This window comes from Cornus florida, unplaced genomic scaffold (assembly GCF_030987335.1).
Source record: "Cornus florida cultivar Cherokee Brave unplaced genomic scaffold, ASM3098733v1 CherokeeBrave_3.0.0_Hap2_Chr03, whole genome shotgun sequence".
NCBI classification, from domain to species: domain Eukaryota; kingdom Viridiplantae; phylum Streptophyta; class Magnoliopsida; order Cornales; family Cornaceae; genus Cornus; species Cornus florida.
The window spans coordinates 40854964-40873858 of NW_026775573.1; the positions used below are offsets into that span (position 1 = coordinate 40854964).

General features: G+C 35.0%; 3 protein-coding genes across 3 annotated transcripts; 1 reads left to right on the forward strand and 2 right to left on the reverse strand.

The window, feature by feature from the left end:
* The first annotated feature begins 7806 nt into the window (after nt 1–7806).
* LOC132298762 (vacuolar iron transporter homolog 4-like) lies at nt 7807–8457 on the forward strand. The gene has a single exon (XM_059795128.1). It carries the CDS (start codon nt 7807–7809, stop codon nt 8455–8457), a length of 651 nt encoding a protein of 216 aa, XP_059651111.1.
* Nucleotides 8458–9435: 978 nt separating this feature from the next.
* On the reverse strand, nt 9436–10448 carry LOC132301492 (probable LRR receptor-like serine/threonine-protein kinase At3g47570). The gene is made up of 2 exons (XM_059798742.1): nt 9761–10448; nt 9436–9629 (listed from the first exon to the last, which is right to left on the reverse strand). The coding sequence occupies exons 1-2, from the start codon at nt 10446–10448 to the stop codon at nt 9436–9438; spliced, it is 882 nt and encodes a 293-aa protein (XP_059654725.1).
* Nucleotides 10449–10988: 540 nt separating this feature from the next.
* Nucleotides 10989–18275, reverse strand: LOC132301493 (LRR receptor-like serine/threonine-protein kinase GSO1). The gene is made up of 9 exons (XM_059798743.1): nt 18074–18275; nt 17150–17543; nt 16354–16694; nt 15866–16156; nt 15404–15486; nt 15247–15318; nt 14718–14970; nt 13284–13646; nt 10989–11758 (listed from the first exon to the last, which is right to left on the reverse strand). The coding sequence occupies exons 1-9, from the start codon at nt 18273–18275 to the stop codon at nt 10989–10991; spliced, it is 2769 nt and encodes a 922-aa protein (XP_059654726.1).
* Between the last annotated feature and the right edge of the window lie 620 nt (nt 18276–18895).

Below are 18895 nucleotides of genomic sequence, written 5' to 3' on the forward strand. Positions count from 1 at the left end.
ATCTTATGTCTTCAAGAACTGGATGCATTGGATGGAAAGAGATTAGAAGCTCAACAACAGCTAGAGTGTTATCAAGCTCGACTTTCTAAAGCGTTCAATAAGAGAGTTCGACCTCGGTCATTTCAAGTTCGAGACTTAGTATTAGCTGTTCGTAGACCGATTGTCATAAATCGCAAGGGAAATAAATTTGTATCCAAATGGGATGGACCGTATGTTGTTCGCGAAGTTTATACTAACAGCGCATATCTCATTATTGATGAAAACGGAGTAAGAGTGGTGCTCATTAATGGCAAATTCCTGAAGCGCTACTACCCATGAAGGCAATGCTCCTGATCGTACGAGCTTAAACTGCACTATGCTCCTGGCCCGCATGAGCTAAAATTGTGTACGGCCCAAAAAAAAAAAAAAAAAAAAAAAATATTTCTTTATAAACTCCTGGCCCGCAAGAGTATAAACTGTGAATGGTGAAACAAATAAATAATGATAACATCTTTGTAAATAAAATGGAGATAATAAATCATTTGTTTTATTGCTAAAATTCAAAGTTACAACTTTGTTTTTGAAAAAAAAAAATGATGATCAATACTAAAATTCCATAGCGATAATTTCGTCACGTTCTTGCCATAATATCTCTTCCAATTGCTTCACTACTTCAAGATCGCGATTCGAGATGACGTTAGCTTCTTCTATTGATTTTCGATCTTCCCAAAGTTTGGTGATGGCTTCCTTCTTCTGAGATAACTGTGCATCCGTTGTCGATATGAGGACTTTAAGCCCTTGAGTCTCTTCCCTGGCTTCTTGCAATTCTTTCACTAATCTAGCTTCTTTAAATTCAGCTTCACTCAAACTAGATTGAAGTGATTATATACGCTTAGCACCATCATCTTTTATAGACCTAGCGTTGGTGAGCTGTGCATCAATACTGGCCAATCGTTGGGATTGAGAGTCTGAAGTCATCATACATGCATATGAAGAAGATGTAGCAATATAATTGGCCGCATTATTGGTATATGAGTCAATTCGCTTCTTCAAAGCTGAATGGTCTCCAGGGAGTTTTGCGAGTCCTTTATAAAGTGTTTGAAGTTTAGGTGCTCGAGACGGTATTTTATCGGTAGGAGTATCGCGTATGATATTCTTTATGAAATCAATATAGAATAAAGCAGCACGACGATGAACATCAAGAACGATCTCTTCCGCATTGAAAATTGACATTTCAGAAGGGGCAACACGATGCAAGGGTGGACCCTGTTATCTTAAAATCAAAGAAGGGATAACTACATGATCTTTACCAATATTTTCAACCGCCTCCATAGCTTGACTAGTCACTTCAGCAACCCCCAAAACATCCGAGTGTTGACTAACTCTGCTTCTTTGTAGTGAAATCTCTGTACCTTTTCCTATCGCAGTGGCCAACTCTAAGGCAGACGGTCCATAAATAGATTCTTCACTACATGTTGGATTAGCAACAATGACGACATCTTCCCCAAGAAATCCCTTGCTGTCTTTTATCTATTAAAAAAATAATAATAAATAATGGTAATTTGCAGTACCAAAAAAAAAAAAAAAAAATTATATATATAGGAAAGTTCAATTTAAATACCAGTTACCTGTATAGGTTGTGAACTGCTAGGTACCCTAGTAAAAAATGGATCAAGAGAAGTGGCAACACATTCTTGTACTGAATCAAGTCTCACTTTGTCGGTGACATGCTTCCAGTTACGATCCTCATCATAAGCTTTCACATCCTCCTTTAACTCCATTAACAACTGACGACGGCGACGGTTATTGATTAGTGGTGGGACATCTTCTGCTGTTTGGTGATGGCTACTAGATCCTCCAACAACGTCACAATCATTATGAGATTTGATGGTTAACTTTGGCACTGGCTTAGATGGGAGATTTGACTTTAGCCCCTTAATTAAAACCTTTCTGATTCTAGTTGGTTTCTCTGGTGGGGAAATCGTGTGTTTAGATTGCTTTGAGGTAGTTTCTTTCTGTGTAAATTAATAAAATTCTATTAAAAAGGAAAGAAAAGAAAAGGAATTTAAAAAAAAAAAAAAAAAAAAGAAAAAAAAAAAGGAAAGAAAAGAAAAGGAAATTTAAATTGCAAATCTCAATCCTCCAGGAAACGTGGAGGAGGAAAAAAAAAAAAAAAAAGACAGACATTCATACCTATGTGTTCAAGCAGATGCCGCAATCCAACACAATCTTCAGAGGCCGCCATCTTACAAGTTCTTCAGAACTGATTGAAATTGATGTCAAACCCTATGACTTGGGTGGTATATATAGGCAAGGGATTTGTATAAATTGGAAATTAAAAATCCAATAAAAAAAAAAAAAAAGTTGGATACTTCAAGTCCCACTTGAAAAAGGAGACAAGTCCTATTAAGCGTAGAACTTGAAGTGGGGGCAATTTGTAAACACTAAAATTTTAGTGAACTTTAATTTGGACAAATGGACCCATTAAATATGGGCCCAATGTTTAATTAAGTTATTTAATTGGCCCAAGTATGGTCCACTTAAATTATTTAATTAAGCCCAGTCTAGAGTCTAGATGGTCAAATAAAAAGAATAATTATTCCTAATAAAATATATTTGGAATAATTATTTTTAAGGATAATTATCATAATATATCCGGCCCGGCCCAATTATAGTTTTTTCCTTATCAAGAGATGACACGTGTCATCATCCTATTAATCCAAGAAGCCTATAAATAGAGGCTTGGAGGAAGAAAAAGGAGGAGAGGATTCAGAATTCAGAAGTCTACAAATTCAGACACAAATTCAGAATTCAGAAGTTCAGAGACTCAGAAATCCAGAGACTCAGAATTCAGACACAAATTCAGAATCGAAACCCAAAAGTGAAGAACATCAAGCACATCCAACAACATACCGTTCTTCATCAAATTCCACAGTGATTCAAGAACAAGCTCGTGCAGCCCTTGGATCCAACCAACCAAAAACAAGGAGATCGAATCAGAGGACCATTCTTTTTTTGTAAAAGATATTACAAAGGACTGTACTCCACATTCATAAATTAATAAAATTCTATTTGCTCCATATTTTGTTTCTATTGCAGACTTACAAAATTTGTGTGTACAACAACTAGATGATATTGTAACTTGTGGTTCCTTATTTGATTTCCTATTTTGAGCTTAAGATGTAACTTTGTGAAAGCATGCTTTGTGCGTTGTATTGGAAGTTCCATTGTCGGTTAAATTGCATCGATATCATAAATTGTATTTTGATGTTCAAATGTAGTTTAGTAATGATCTTATAGATTCATTTTGAACATAGACGTTAGGTGGCATGACTTACTCTTGTTGTTTTCGTATTTTGGATTTCAAGTTGAAGACTTTGAGAATCTATATCTAGTTGCTTTGTATAACATGTTTCCATGTTGTTTGAATTGCATGAATAATGTGACTATGCTAGAAATGATCTAGGTAGCTTAGGATGATCCTTAAGTCTCACTTGACATAGACGTTAGGTGGCATGAGCCCCTTTAACATGTTTCACCCTAAGGTGATAAAACTGTAAAACGCTAGGTCGATGCATGCTCATCTCCTACGAGTAGCTTATGTTGCTTACCCCTACGTTACTGGGGTATATTTCAGGTACATGACTCAAGACTTGAAGATTTCATTGCCTTGGATCGTTTGGTAGCTTTATGTATCAAACTTGTATTCTTTGATTCTACGTATGTAAAGTGTACATAAGTACACTCCTTTTAATGCATTTGACATGTAAGATATGAGGCCAAGGGCCAAGCAAGTTTATATTTGCACTTGTATTCAATTGGTGCCATATTTTGCTTGAAAATGTATTTTTATCAACTATGGAGGCTTTGTATGGTAAAACTTGTTAATGGAATGTAAAGAGGCTTTAGGCCATGTTGGTACATCTATTTTATCATATTGCATGCACTTGCATACTCACTTTGGCAAACAACACCATCCTTGACGAAACAAAAACTCTAAGTAGCATTTTTAGGGAGTTTTACCCTATTCTGTTCCAGGGGCATTTCGGGTATTTTACAATGTATTTTTTTTTCATTTTTCATCCCGATTCATGTAGAAAACTCAATTTTGAGGGGGGTTTCTTCTTTGTGTTTTTCCAGAAAATGCCATCTTGGGCCTCAAAAATCCATATTTGTCCGAAAAATCCTTGCTGCCAGGTTTTGCAGTTTTTTAGTGCAAATGTACTTGGTACTATTCATCGACTTTTTTTTGAAAAGTGTGACGACCGATCCAAAACTTCCGGGGGTCTTGTGGGTGTATTTTAAGATTGCATTTTCAATTTAGGAAATTTAAAAACCTCCCGAAGCCCTATTTCCTTTCTTTGGGCAGTAGCTCGGAGAAATTTTTACCCCCTTGACCAGATTTTCTTGGGGGCATTCTGAGCATTTTACAATGCATTTTTTTTTTTATTTCCGTTCGTATTCGGGGCAGGAAACTTGATTTTTGGGGGGGTTTTTTCTTTGAGTTTTTCCAGAAAAGTCCGTTTAGATGCCCATTTTTACTCTCAATTGCAGCAGTAGTGGGTTGACGGCACTGTAGCTGTCACAGCCTTCGTCAGGACGCCGCGACGTCGATTTTGTTTTTGACCTTTCTCCTTCATCCGGACCCCAAATCAAGTGAATTTTTTTTTGAAATTGATTAATTTTTCATTGTTTATCCAACGGTGTACTCGGTTGCACCCAGATATTTTTGGATAATTACCAGTTTACCCCTTTTAGCTTTATTGCTCGTTTTTCTTTGTTTTGTCGTTTCTCCTTTGTCCGGAATCCGAATAATAAGATTCTTGAGTCCATCATGATTAGTTTTTCATTGTCTTCCCAGTGGTGTGCTCGATAGCACTTGAATCCACTTTTTTGCAAAATGACCATTTTGCCCATAAGTTCCTTTTTGTCCGTTTTTGAAACGACACTTCCGCATTTGTTTTCCTTTAGGTTCCATGACCTCATTTAGGGTCACATTGGTGTCTTAGAGATACATTGTATCTCTATAGACCGTTGTTTCACCTTTCACTTTCGCATTTCGGATCCGTTATCGGGTCATCTTTTGATCATCACTAACGCACCGGGTTTACAAAACTTAGGCCGTCACAACATGGTTGATCGAAAAAGGAAAACAAAGAGAGATCTGAACCAGAAACAGATCAGATTTTACTCAGATCAGATTTTGTTGGTCTTCTCATTCACTGCTTTCCGCAAATCAGTAAAGGAAAGGAGGAAAAAAAAAAAAAAATGGCAGAACTCCAAATGGAGCCATAAAGAAGACAAGTAAACTTTGATGCAAATGATCTAGGATCGTTGCTCTGATATCATGTTAACTTTATGATGCGGAAATATAAGATGTAAAATAGGAAGATGAAATAGAGAAAGATTAAGAACACATTATATTCATAGTTCGACACTAAGGCCTACATCATGGATCAAGAGTCACTAAGACTACATTTCTCTTATTGCTTGTATTTCTTTATGTGGGAAATAAAGTTGAAGACAAAAGGAATAAATCAAGGAGGAAAGAAGGGAAATAAAATAAATAAATCAATAAGTAAATGAAGGAGGAAAGAAAGGAAACCGAATATAATATATATGTATAATATATTATATATTATATATATATAAGGAAAGAAGGGAAACAAAAGGAATAAATTAAGAAGTAAAGGAAGGAAAACGAATATAATATATGTATAATATATATAATATAATATATTATACTTATATTTAATATATATCTCCAGATTAATAAATGAAAGGTTGTTCGAGTTGAGGTACTAAAACTGTGCGTTTTGCCCAAAAAAAAAAAAAAAAAAAAAAAAAAAAAAAATGTTTGAAGGCCATAAACTAAAAATTACAGTCCCACAAGAATGTCCAGAGGACTGTCAACCAACCCACCAAACTAACCCACAAAAAGAAAGGATCTTAAATATCCTCTGCAGACATTTAAAAATAGAAAAAGACACAATATATATATATATATATATATATATATATATCTAAAGCAAAAAACCGCCATTTGTGACATTTTTTGCTGGAGTGGAGAGTTAGGAAAAGAGAAGAGTACATTGAATCAACATCACATAACATTTTTAACCAAAAAAAACATCACATAACATTCAATTTAATATGAGGAACTCGTGGTCTCTGTGTGGATTTCACACTCCCTCCATTTTACTATTTCATATATCTTCCCACTTTCGTGTGGAATGCGCACTCTCTCCAATTTCATACTAACAAATAATATATCTTCTCTGTATCTTCTTTCTGTGGTTTATCTGTAAGTGCACTCCTATTCAGCACTCCATCTCTCTCTCTGTTCACGTACATGAAAAAAAGAACAGTTATATACGGTCACACACATAAACAAAAAGTATGACATTTTTTTGGTAGTGCAGTAACACAAATATAATCATGAGATTGATTCTTATTTTAGGTTTTGGATGTTTAACATGCACTAGACCATTAGTTGTAAATCATGTTGAACAGATGAGATTATCAAATCTTGAATACCTTCAAGCTACATACTTAAGGTACCATTCTAGAGTTGAGTAAAGTATGTTGTTTCACATACAATGAAGTTCTCAGTTCTTGAAATGTAGTTTATGCGGCATTAATGCTTTGTTCGGTAAGAAGGAAGGAAGAGGGGTGGAGGGAAGATAGGATGGATGGAGGAACAAGCTTCTTTCATTTGGTGGAGAGAAGACAAGGAGAGAAATGATAATAGGAAATATGGGTCATTTTTCATCCTTTTACAAATTTTTATCCCTCTAAATTTGAACAGAAAAGTAGTTGAAAAAGAAGAGGGAAGATAAGTGAGGCTATTTATCAAGTTTTAAATTATAATACTATAGATAGTGATGGCTATAATTGTAAAAATAATTTAAAACTATCTCTTCCTTTCTTTCTTAACGAACACAATAATTTGTAAGTTTATTACCTTCTCTTTCATTCAACTGAATAAAAAAGAGAATTACATAATCTCTTCTTGATCTAAGAATGTCTCATTCAATCATTCTTCTCTCTTTTATATATTTAATCTTTTTCCTTCATATGAATGTGCTCTTGCCAATTAAGCATAAGTATATATAGATGTGCCCTTGCCAATTAAGTTGTTGTTGGATTCGTATAGGAAGCTTAGATGTGTATTAAGATAACTCATTCATTTCAACAATAAAGTAAAAATTTTAATTATGTAAGTAGAAGTTTCATTGAAGGTCAAGGTTTGAATTCTGACGTCACAATGGTGAGATCTTGTGCACTGAGCTAGCCCTTTACGTAAGTAGAGGCTCTGCGCGAAAACCCAATTCTATATATCTCAAGCGGTTTTGTATTTGACCACCAAGGCTAGTGTTGTATATCAGAAGTTAAAGATGCATAAACCACTGAACAAGAGATCGAGCCTGTTGTAGACATGAAACTCGAAGTTATGGCATGAACTTTATCACACGTCTGCTTAAGAAAACACAATACAAATTGGATACTGGCAGCCAATTACCAATATAGAGATTCCATGTAACAATTAAAGAGCGATGCTGCTACGAAAGACTAAAGACAATATTTTAAATTTATATCTTTGCATTAATTAAAAGCCAGCATCGATCATGGGCTTGTGCCTTCCACACTATTTCCTCCATTTGCACCACCACCACTTCATAAACTAATCTAGTCCCCCTCTATATATAGTCTTCATGAGGGGTGTGTGTCTTCCACAAGTAGTACTACTCTATCTACCTATCCTCTCCTTTTTCTTCTTTTGTGTAGTACTTAGCCTTTTACCTTACTGTGTCATATAACTACCTCATGGCTGCACTAAATGATGTCCAAATTTCTTTTCCTGAGTGTCAAACTGAGCATAAAGAATGCCAAGAACCCGATTTTGATTACTCTCAAAGGGCACAGTGGATTCGAGCTGCTGTGTTGGGAGCCAATGATGGTTTGGTCTCAGTTGCATCATTGATGATGGGTGTAGGAGGCGTTAATAAAGACGTTAAGGCCATGATCCTTACCGGCTTTGCAGGGTTAGTTGCTGGGGCTTGTAGCATGGCTACAGGCGAGTTTGTCTCCGTATATTCTCAACTGGACATAGAGCTGGCTCAAATGAAGAGAGAGAAGAGGAGAGGGATGGGAGATAATGAAGTAGCAGTACAAGAGACACAGAAGGAAAAGCTGCCCAATCCAGTGCAGGCAGCTTTAGCATCCGCGCTTGCGTTTTCACTCGGGGCCTTAGTGCCGTTGCTTGCTGCTGCATTTATACACGACCACAAGGTGAGGATGGGTGTGGTGGTGGCTGCAGCGACCTTGGCATTGGTGGTGCTTGGAGGGGTTGGAGCTGTGCTGGGGAGGACTCCTGTGGTGAAGTCATGTGCTAGGGTGCTAATTGGGGGATGCATGGCCATGGCGATTACTTTTGGACTGACCAAGTTAATTGGCATTGGTGGATTGGAAATGTGATCATTATATTTTCCTTTTCTTTCATGTGTATGTAATATATTTCTTTTCATTAGTCTCTGGAAAATATGTAGTCCATGATGAAGGTTTGGTTTGTCAAATAAAAGCTATTCAATAAATGTAACAACTACATGTATTTGTGCGTATGCAGTCTGCTAATTCCAAGGTACGTATTTATGCTAATATGTCTAGTAACCAATGGTCCAGATGATCTGATCTCCCTCTCTAAAAAACGAGTTGAAGTTCGATCCCCACTAGGGACAAAATTGCATGTGCATGTGTGGGCAGTCGCTTTAACTTAAAAAAAAAAAAAAAAATTATCATACCTTCTAGTAGGTAAATACTCAAGTTACATCTCTGTTGGTCGTTAGATGAAACTTATCCCACATCAGATTTAGAGGGAAAATAATTTGGACATACATGTTAGAGTGTGACTCAAACTATATTAGATTGCAGATTCTGGTGGAGTACGACAGATCGCACTTTTGCGGACCTGCTGCACTTGTTGAAGAGTCAAAGACTGAGGTTCTGAGAATTTTAACTGGTCGAAAAATGGTTTGAGTGGGTGAGGAGAGAAGGGAGTGGGTGAGTGTAGAGAGATGTTGCCTCATGATGAATGAATAAGAAGAAGATTGATCCAGAAATGAGTTTAAATTAAGGATGCAAATTTTGAATTATTCACAGCACACGAACTATAACACGACCTTCAACTTCATTTCTCTCAAGAAAAATTGTTTCAAAGCGGACCTAAATTATTAGAGAAAAAAATGAGAAGTACAAAATACTACAAAAAATGATACATGTTAATCTTGATTGCTTCATCTTTCTAGCTGGTACCAATATTTGCTAGAAAAGAGGTTTTGATTTTCTTGAGTGTGGCCAAAGCATCAATCATATTGATCCTTAGCTGAATCATTGGAACAATCCATGGACAAACGAAAGATAGATGATGCACATTCCACCTTAGCAGAGAAATTTTGATCATCTCTTTCTATCAGATTGGTCCACAATTTCAATTATCGAACCCTTTATTGCTTCCTTCACCCAACGCTTCAAGCTCACCTCTCCGGCAAACATTTCATCAGTCGGCTTCTTCCTTGAAAATGTTTCCATCAACAAGACACCATAACTATAGACATCAAATTTTGTTGACACTCTTCCTTCAATTCCATACTCTATGCTCCACATCAACATTATTAATTAGAAAAAAAAAAAAAAAATGAAAAAAGATTCTAATCAAGGAAAAGGACTACACAAGTTCATAAAATAAATAGGAAAAGCTGAAAATTGAATTAACAAACATCACCTGGTGCCATATACCCGATTGTTGCCAAGGTCATGGTTTGTACCATTAGATCTCCTTCACCTAAGAGTTTTGCAATCCCGAAATCAGCAACACGTGCAACCATGTCTTCGTCAAGGAGGACATTGCTCGGTTTCAAATCACAGTGAATAATAGGTGTTGCATGATCATGATGTAAATATTCTAATGCTGACGCGACATCTATCATTATGTTTAATCGTTGTAAAATGTCCAAACAATAGTTATGAGAATACAACCACTTCTTGAGGCTCCCATTAGACATGTACTCTAGTACCAAGGCTTTGAAATCCATGTTGCTGCAACTGCTGATGATTTTAATTAGGTTCCGATGAGGAATGTTACGTATTACTTCGCACTCGACATCGAAACTCTTGAAAGCTCCTTCTAGTTGCAAATTGAATACCTTCAAGGCGATATTCATCCCATCCAAAAGCTTTCCTTTATATACTGAACCATAACTTCCCATGCTTATTAGGTTTGTTTCACTGAATGCTTTTGTTGCTTGTAAAATTTTCTGATACGAAACCTTTCTCCATGCAAAGGGTGATATATCTTCCTCGGTACGCAATTTGATCTTTTGTTTTCGATTTATTTTCAACAAAAATATGAGGGCCATAACAAGGAATGCTAATGCAATTGAGGGTAAGATAAATTTCAGCACGGGTACCATTTTCGACCTTGATCGGCCATTCTTATTGCTTTTACAAGGGGGAATTTGTAGTCGGGGTTCACCACAAAGTGCATCATTATGCATAAATGATCGAGATGTAAAATTAGGGAAATGTCCTCCAATAGGAATTTCTCCTTCTAGTTAATTGAAAGACACATTTAAATATTCGAGATACCTGAGTGCCTCTAAGGACTTGGGAATTTCTCCAGACAAATTGTTACTAGATAGATCTAATAATTCCAAGCTTATGAGGTTGACTAGTGATCGAGGAATAGGTCCTTGTATTTTATTGTTAGACAACGAGAGAGAAACTAACGACTGAGCTCCTCCGATAGTGTTTGAGATTGTACCTGATAATTGATTCCTTGACAAATCAATTAGGGTTATGACCTTTAAGTTTCCGACAAACAATGGTAGCTCACCAGTTAGAAAGTTTGAGGATAGGTTGAGACCCGAAAGGTCTTCAAGGCTCCACAAGTTTGACGGTACCTTGGAACTCAATTTGTTGGAGTCAAGGTAGAGCCATCTGAGAGATTTAAGCTAACCCAAGCATGTTGGAATCTGTCCATACAACATATTATCACTCACATTCAAATCTCCCAATTTCCCTAACCGACAGAGGTCATCGGGGATGGATCCTTTCAATCCATTGTTTTGAAGATGCAAACGTACGAGATTTTGTAATCTCTCTAGTGATTTCGGAATTGGTCCAGTCAAATGGTTGCTTCCTAATCGTAGGATTACCAAGTTGCTCAAATTGCCAATTCCACTGGGAATATTGCCCCTAATTTTGCAGCCAAATGCATCAAACACTTGTAGTCTAGTAGACAAATTCCTGACAGATACTGGAAGTATGCCGTTTAGTGGATTTAATGATATGCGCAAGACCTCCAATTGTCTACAATTTGTTAAAGAAGAGAAAATTCTCAACTCTGGAGTAGAAGTTTCCCCCTTCAAACTGTTTGTATGAAGGAAGAGCTTCCGCAAGAGTGTTAAACTACCAAGTGTGTTGGGTATAGTTCCAGTGAATGAGTCCATGCTCATGCTAATGATGGTAAGCTTAGAAGCATTAGAGATAGAGCTCGGGATTGTTTCGCTGAGTTTGTTCATGATTAGATAAAACTCTTCAAGATTCGGAAGCCAAAACCCCATGTCCGAAGGAAGATTGCTAGAAAAGTTATTAAATCCCAGGTTAAGGATTTTCATTGTTGACACATTGAATATTTTGAACGGAATGGTGCTAGTTAAAGTGTTTCCATAGACATCAAGACTCTCGAGATTAAGGTTACCAATCCCATCTGGTAAAGTACCTGCCATTCACAACATGAACACCCTAGCATTATTAATCAAGCTTTAAGTCTAAATAAGAGAAAGTATAAATCAAGAGATAGCCTTTTATAGAAGGGATCAAATGAACATAATTGAATTGCGAAAGAGTATTAACCTCAAATATTAGAAAAAAATCAAATTTGTGTACCTACATCTAACTATTTATAGTTATCATTGTATTATACTTGTATCAAACTATTCTCAAATATTTTATTTATGAGTCACTATACATATAGTTCAGTCCTTTTATATGGTTTTGAAGCAGAAAATCCATCATTTCTCTACCAAATATATCTATGTTTTTGGATTGATTTTTGATTCCCTTTTCAACCAAAAACCTAGGGACATCCAATTATAATTTAAAACTCATTTTCCTATTTTTATCTGGACTCTCTTGTCTATAAAAATTCTTCTTTTCTCCAGCTCTACACACATTAGAGAGACATATTTATCTTTAATTCTTTGAGCTTTGGAGTGAGTTTCTGTGACAAAAGAATCAACCAATTTTCTAAATTGATTTTCTTTATTGGAGAGCACAGATACATATGGGTGATATTAGGATGATGTTCTTTATTTGATCAACACTATCGAGACATCTACGGATTATTTTGTTCGATTAGCGCATGATTTTATTTTTCCTTTCAACTTCGTGATTAAAAGGAAAGTGATCCACTTACTACGAAAGGGGATAGAGTGTTCTACAAGCAACTCGTGTGCAAGAATTGAGGAATAAGACTACAGTTCCAACAATATGATGAGGAGTTGTAGGAGTCAGTATGGGACGTTCAACTACTAGTTCTTAGTTAAGTGGAGTAGATGTGAGGCTCAAACAAGGTATGCATAACACTGCTTTGAGATATTGGATTGATTTGGGAGAGACGACTAGATTCGTAGTTTTTTCCTTGCTGAGGTTCTTCCACTTAAAAAAAAAAATACCTGATGTCATCTCTAACTTTATTTACTTTACTAATATTTATTTATTATTTTGTGATTGGTTTAGCTTTAATTCAATAAAATAAAAATAATTTAAATGCAAAAGTTATTCACAAGCGCAAACTATACCTATTCACCACCCCCTAGGTCTTTTGTCTGAGATCAAACTAAACCTATTCACCACCCCTAGCTCTTTTGTCTAAGAGGTTTTTTGTCTGAGATCCACTTTTCACGTACACCACTTCCGCACTATGTAACTCATAATTTTGATACACACAAGTAAATTTAGAACACCCTTTATATATAACAAAATAAAATAAAATAAAATCTTCCCAAAGACACTGATTGAAAAAAATAATAAAATAGAAAAGAAACCTACAAGGCATATATATAATTATATATAACTAGTGATATGCATGATATATGGTTGAACAATTAGCTAGCTGGCAAGGGAAACTCCTATACAAGTTCACCAATTTTCTATTATGTTTATGGAATTTCCTGTCCACAGAAAGTATATACTATATACCAAAACTACTAAATCAAAAGTTAGATATCAACTTAAAACCATACCTTTCAAGTTGTTTTCACGAAGATTTAACTCCTTGAGCATAGTCAGGTTGGCAATTTCTTTACATATGCCGCCATTAAAGCCATTGAATGACAGTGATAAAACTTGGAGCTCCCGGCATTTGTATAAATCTGATGGAATATGCCCTTGAATCTGATTCAAATCGAGATAGAGTCCACCAAGTTTAGGAAGATAGTTGCACATGTCTACAGGCAAACTTCCAGACAGGGTATTATTTGAGAAATTAATTATTCTCAAAGATGAAATGTTGAAGATTGAAGATGGAATGGACCCTGTTAAAGAGCTACTGATTAAGTTCATTACTTCCAAATGTTGAAGATTACCTATCTCTGATGGAATTATACCTGCATAGTTGTCAGAAGCAACACATGTATAATTTTCTCCCGTGTTATACTAATATGCTTGTAATTAATATAGAATTACATAATAATAACAATTGGTCACACAAGAGTACCAAGTTAAATCATATGAATAACTTGTTTTGATGCTCACAGGTAAATTTTGGACACCCTTTACATATAACAAAAAAATAAAAACAAAATCCTCACATGATGAAAATAAAAAAGAAACTTACAAGACTTATTTTGCTAGTGGTTTGAATGATATGGTTGAACAATTAGCTAACAAGGGAATCTTCTATGAAAGTTTATCAATTTTCCATTCTGCTTATGGAATTTCTTCTCTACATAATATATATATATATATACACACACACACACACACACACACACATATCAATACTACTAACTTGTGAGTTAGTACCAAGATATAACTTCTTGAGCATAGTCAAGTTGTTAATTTCTCTAGGTATGCTGCCATTGAAATCATTGAACGATAATTATAGATATCGGAGATCCCTGCATTTGCCTAAATTGGATGTAATTTGCCCATGAAGCTTATTCCGAGAAAGCTAAAGTACTCCAAGTTTAGGAAGATGGATGCACATATCTACCAGCAAACTTCCAGACAAACTATTGTTTGAGAGTTTAATTATTCTCAGCAAAGATATGTTGAAGATTGTAGATGGGATGGACCCAATTAGAGAGCTATTGACTAAGTTCAATACTTCCAAACGTTGAAGATTACCAATCTCTGATGGAATTACACATGCGAAGTTGTCTAAGGCAACACATATAACAATTGTTCACATAGAGTACCAGTTATGATGATATGAATACCTTATTTTGAAGCTCAAAGGTAAAACTAGAACGCCATTTAAATTTCAAATAAAAAATGAAAACAAAACCATCACATATACTCTAAATTGAAAATAAAAATAAAGGTAATGATTAGCTAGTAAGGGAAATTCCTATGTAAGTTTATTAATTTATATTTTGCTTCTAGATTTTATTCTCTACAAAAGGTATATATAAAGACTACTAACTCCTGAGTTAGATGTGAACTCAAAATTATACCTTTCAAGTTGTTTCTACCAAGATATAACTCCTTGAGCATAGTCAGGTTGCCAATTTCTCTCGGTATGCTGCCATTAAAGCCATTATCTGACAGTGATAAATCTTGGAGCTCCTTGCATTTGTATAAATTAGATGGAATGTGCCCTTCAAGCTGATTCCAAGAGAGATTAAGTCTTCCAAGTTTAGGAAGATGGTTGCAGATATCGAAAGGCAAACTTCCAGACAGACGATTGTTTGAAAAATCAATTATTCTCTAAGAAGAAATATTGAAGATTGAAGATGGGATGGACCATGTTAGTGTTATGAATGATATGGTTAAAAAATTAACTAGCAAGAGAAACTCCAATACAAGTTTATCAACATTCCATTCTGCTTGTGGAATTTCTTCTCTGCGGAATATATATATATATATATATATATATATATATATATATATATATAACTAATTCCTTGTTAGTTAGATATGAACTTAAATTACCTTCCAAGTTGGTCATTCCAAGATATAACTCATTGAGCATAGTCAAGTTACCAATTTCTCTAGGAATGATGCCATTGAAATCATTGAACGATAATGATAGATATCGGAGATCCCTACATTTGCCTAAATTGAATAAAATTTGCCCATGAAGCTTATTCCGAGAAAGATAAAGTACTCCAAGTTTAGGAAGATGGATGCACATATCTACCAAAAAACTTCCAGATAAACTATTGTTTGAGAGTTCAATTACTCTCAGCAAAGATATGTTGAAGATTGTAAATGGGATGGACCCTATTAGAGAGCTATTGACTAAGTTCAATACTTCTAAACATTGAAGATTACAATTCTCTGATGGAATTACATGCGAAGTTGTCAAAAGCAACACATATAACAATTGTTCACATAAGAGTACCAGTTATGATGATATAAATACCTTATTTTGAAGCTCAAAGGTCAAACTAGAACACCCTTTAAATATCAAATAAAAAATGAAAACAAAACCATCATATATACACTAAATTGAAAATAAAAATAAAGCTAATAATTAGCTAGTAAGGGAAATTCCTATGTAAGTTTATTAATTTCAATTTTGCTTCTAGATTTTCTTCTCTACAAAAGGTATATATAAAGACTACTAACTCCTAAGTTAGATGTGAACTCAAAATCATACCTTTCAAGTTGTTTCTACCAAGATATAACTCCTTAAGCATAGTCAGGTTGCCAATTTCTCTCGGTATGCTGCCATTAAAGCCATTATCTGACAGTGATAAATCTCGGAGCTCCTTGCATTTGTATAAATTAGATGGAATATGCCCTTCAAGCTGATTCCAAGAGAGATTAAGTCGTCCAAGTATAGGAAGATGGTTGCAGATATCAAAAGGCAAACTTCCAGACAGGCGATTGTTTGAGAAATCAATTGTTCTCAGAGAAGAAATATTGAAGATTGAAGATGGGATGGACCCTGTTAGTGTTATGAATGATATGGTTAAAAAATTAACTAGCAAGAGAAACTCCGATACAAGTTTATCAACATTCCATTCTGCTTGTGGAATTTCTTCTCCGCGGAATATATATATATATATATATATATATATATATATATATATATATATATATATATAACTAATTACTTGTTAGTTAGATATGAACTTAAATTACCTTCCAAGTTGTTCATTCCAAGATATAACTCATTGACCATCGTCAAGCTGCCAATTTCTCTAGGTATGCTGCCATTGAAGTCATTGAATGACAATGACAAATATTGGAGCTCCGTGCATTTGTATAAACTAGATGGAATTTGTCCATGAAGCCGATTCCGAGAAAGATAGAGTTCTTTAAGTTTTGGAAGATGGATGAACATATCTACCGGCAAACTTCCAGACAGACTATTATTTATGAAATGTTGAAGATGAAAGATGGAATGGGGCCTGTTAGAGAGCCATTTTGAAAGCTCAATATTTTCAGACATGGAAGAGTACCCATCTCCAAAGGAATTACACCTACAAAGCAGTTAGAAGGAACACATATATAATTTTCTCCATTGTTGTACTAGTATGTTTGTAATGAATATATAATTACGCAATAAAAACAATTTTTTTTTTTTTTTTTTTTTTTTTTTTTGATAATTGGGATGTCCAAGGTTTTTCCCTAACTAATCCACAGGACCCGTACAAGCTCCTCCGAAATCGGGTAACTATATCTGTAGGCGTGACCTATAAGAAATTGTTTGCAATTAGGAGGAATTGATCCTGAGACTTGAATTCCTTGTTTTGATGCTCACAAGTAATTATAGAATACCCTTTACATAAAACAAAAAGAAAAACAAACTCAAAAATAAAGAAGGAAACTTACAAGTCCAATTGATCGGTCTAGTATTATGCATGACATGGTTAAACAATTAGTGAGGGAAACACCACCAATAAAAGGTGTATATATATATCTCAAAACTACAAACTCTTGGGTCAGATGTGAACGTAAAATCATACCTTTCAAGTTGTTATTACCAAGATATAACTCCTTGAGCATAGTCAGTTTGCCAATTTCTCTAGGTATGTTTCCATCAAAGCCATTGACTGAAAATGACAAATATTGGAGCTCCCTACATTTGTATAAACTGGATGGAATTTGTCCATGAAGCCGATTCCGAGAAAGATAGAGTCCTTCAAGTTTTGGAAGATGGATGCACATATCTATCGGCAAACTTTTAGACAGACTATTATTTGTGAAATCAATATTTTTCAAAGAAGAAATGTTGAAGATGAAAGATGGAATGGGGCCTGTTAGAGAGCCATTTTGAAAGCTCAATATTTCCAGACGTGGAAGATTACCCATCTCCAAAGGAATTACACCTGCAAAGTAGTTAGAAGGAACACATATATAATTTTCTCTCTTGTTGCACTAATATGTTTGTAATGAATATATAATTACGCAATAAAAGCAATTTTATTTTTTTATTTTTATTTTTTATTTTTTATTTTTTTTGATAATTGGGATGTCCACGGTTTTTCCCTAACTAATCCACAGAACCTATACAAGCTCCTCTGAAATCGGGTAAATATATCTGTAGGCGTGACCCATAAGAAATTGTTTGCAATTAGGAGGAATCGATCCTAAGACCTGAATTCCTTGTTTTGATAAATGCTCAAAAGTAATTATAGAATACTCTTTCCGTATAATAAAAAGAAAAACAAATAATAAAAAGTAATTATAGAATACTCTTTCCGTATAATAAAAAGGAAACTTACAAGTCTTATTGATCAATCTAGTGTTATGCATGATATGGTTAAACAATCAGCAAGGGAAACACCTTCAATAGAAGGTATATAAATATCAAAATTAACTACAAACTCTTGGGTTAGATGTGAACGTAAAATCATACCTTTCAAGTTGTTATTACCAAGATATAACTCCTTGAGCATAGTCAGTTTGCCAATTTCTCTAGGTATGTTTCCATCAAAGCCATTGAATGAAAATGACAAATATTGGAGCTCCCTGCAATTGAATAAACTAGATGGAATTTGTCCATGAAGCCGATTCTGAGAAAGATTAAGTCCTTTAAGTTTAGTAAGATTGCTGCACATATCTACAGGCAAACTTCCAGACAAACTATTGTTTTGCAAATGGATTTCTTTGAGTCAATGCAAACAAGCCAACTCCTTGGGTATATTTCCATCGAAATTGTTATCGCGGATAATAAGTGATACGAGAAATGAGAGATTTTCAAGATGTGGAGCAATGGTGCCTTTGAGACCGAAATGAGAGAGATTCAAGGTCGTGACCCTCATGTGGGTGAGACCACAAGAGACACCAATCCAATTGCAAACTGAGGTAGTGGAGGACCAATTACTTGCCAATACATCTTAAGGGTCATAAGTGATTCGGGTTTTGAAGGCAAGAAGAGAAAATTGGTCGGTGGTTAAGTTTGTGATGGAGCTAGACAAGCAAACCATGAAACAGTTTACCAGTAATATTGAGATGGAAAAGAGGAAGCAATTAATCTTCTCCATGGTAAATTAGTGAATAAACTATATATTAATGGAGTTGTATGTGTATATATAGCAAATTACAAGGATGGATGCATGGATTAGCGGGATTTATATACGATGGTGAAATGAAATGAAGCACAGCATATAATCAACTTTTGAAAGTTCTGGTGGGGTTGACTAACTAATACGTGTGAACACTTGCAAGGTCTCACCAG

What these genes read in the sequence shown, in the direction of transcription:
- LOC132298762 (XM_059795128.1), top strand. Translation starts at nt 7,807, where the DNA reads ATGGCTGCACTAAATGATGTCCAAATTTCTTTTCCTGAGTGTCAAACT.
- LOC132301492 (XM_059798742.1), bottom strand. Translation starts at nt 10,448, where the DNA reads ATGGTACCCGTGCTGAAATTTATCTTACCCTCAATTGCATTAGCATTC. An exon ending in AATCGGGTATATGGCACCAG is followed by an intron (nt 9,630 to 9,760) that starts GTGATGTTTGTT and finishes TGTGGAGCATAG; the next exon opens with AGTATGGAATTGAAGGAAGA.
- LOC132301493 (XM_059798743.1), bottom strand. Translation starts at nt 18,275, where the DNA reads ATGTGCAGCAATCTTACTAAACTTAAAGGACTTAATCTTTCTCAGAAT. An exon ending in TGGAATGAACAACTTGGAAG is followed by an intron (nt 16,157 to 16,353) that starts GTAATTTAAGTT and finishes TAACACTAACAG; the next exon opens with GGTCCATCCCATCTTCAATC. An exon ending in TGGTAGAAACAACTTGAAAG is followed by an intron (nt 13,647 to 14,717) that starts GTATAATTTTGA and finishes ACAACTATGCAG; the next exon opens with GTATAATTCCATCAGAGATA.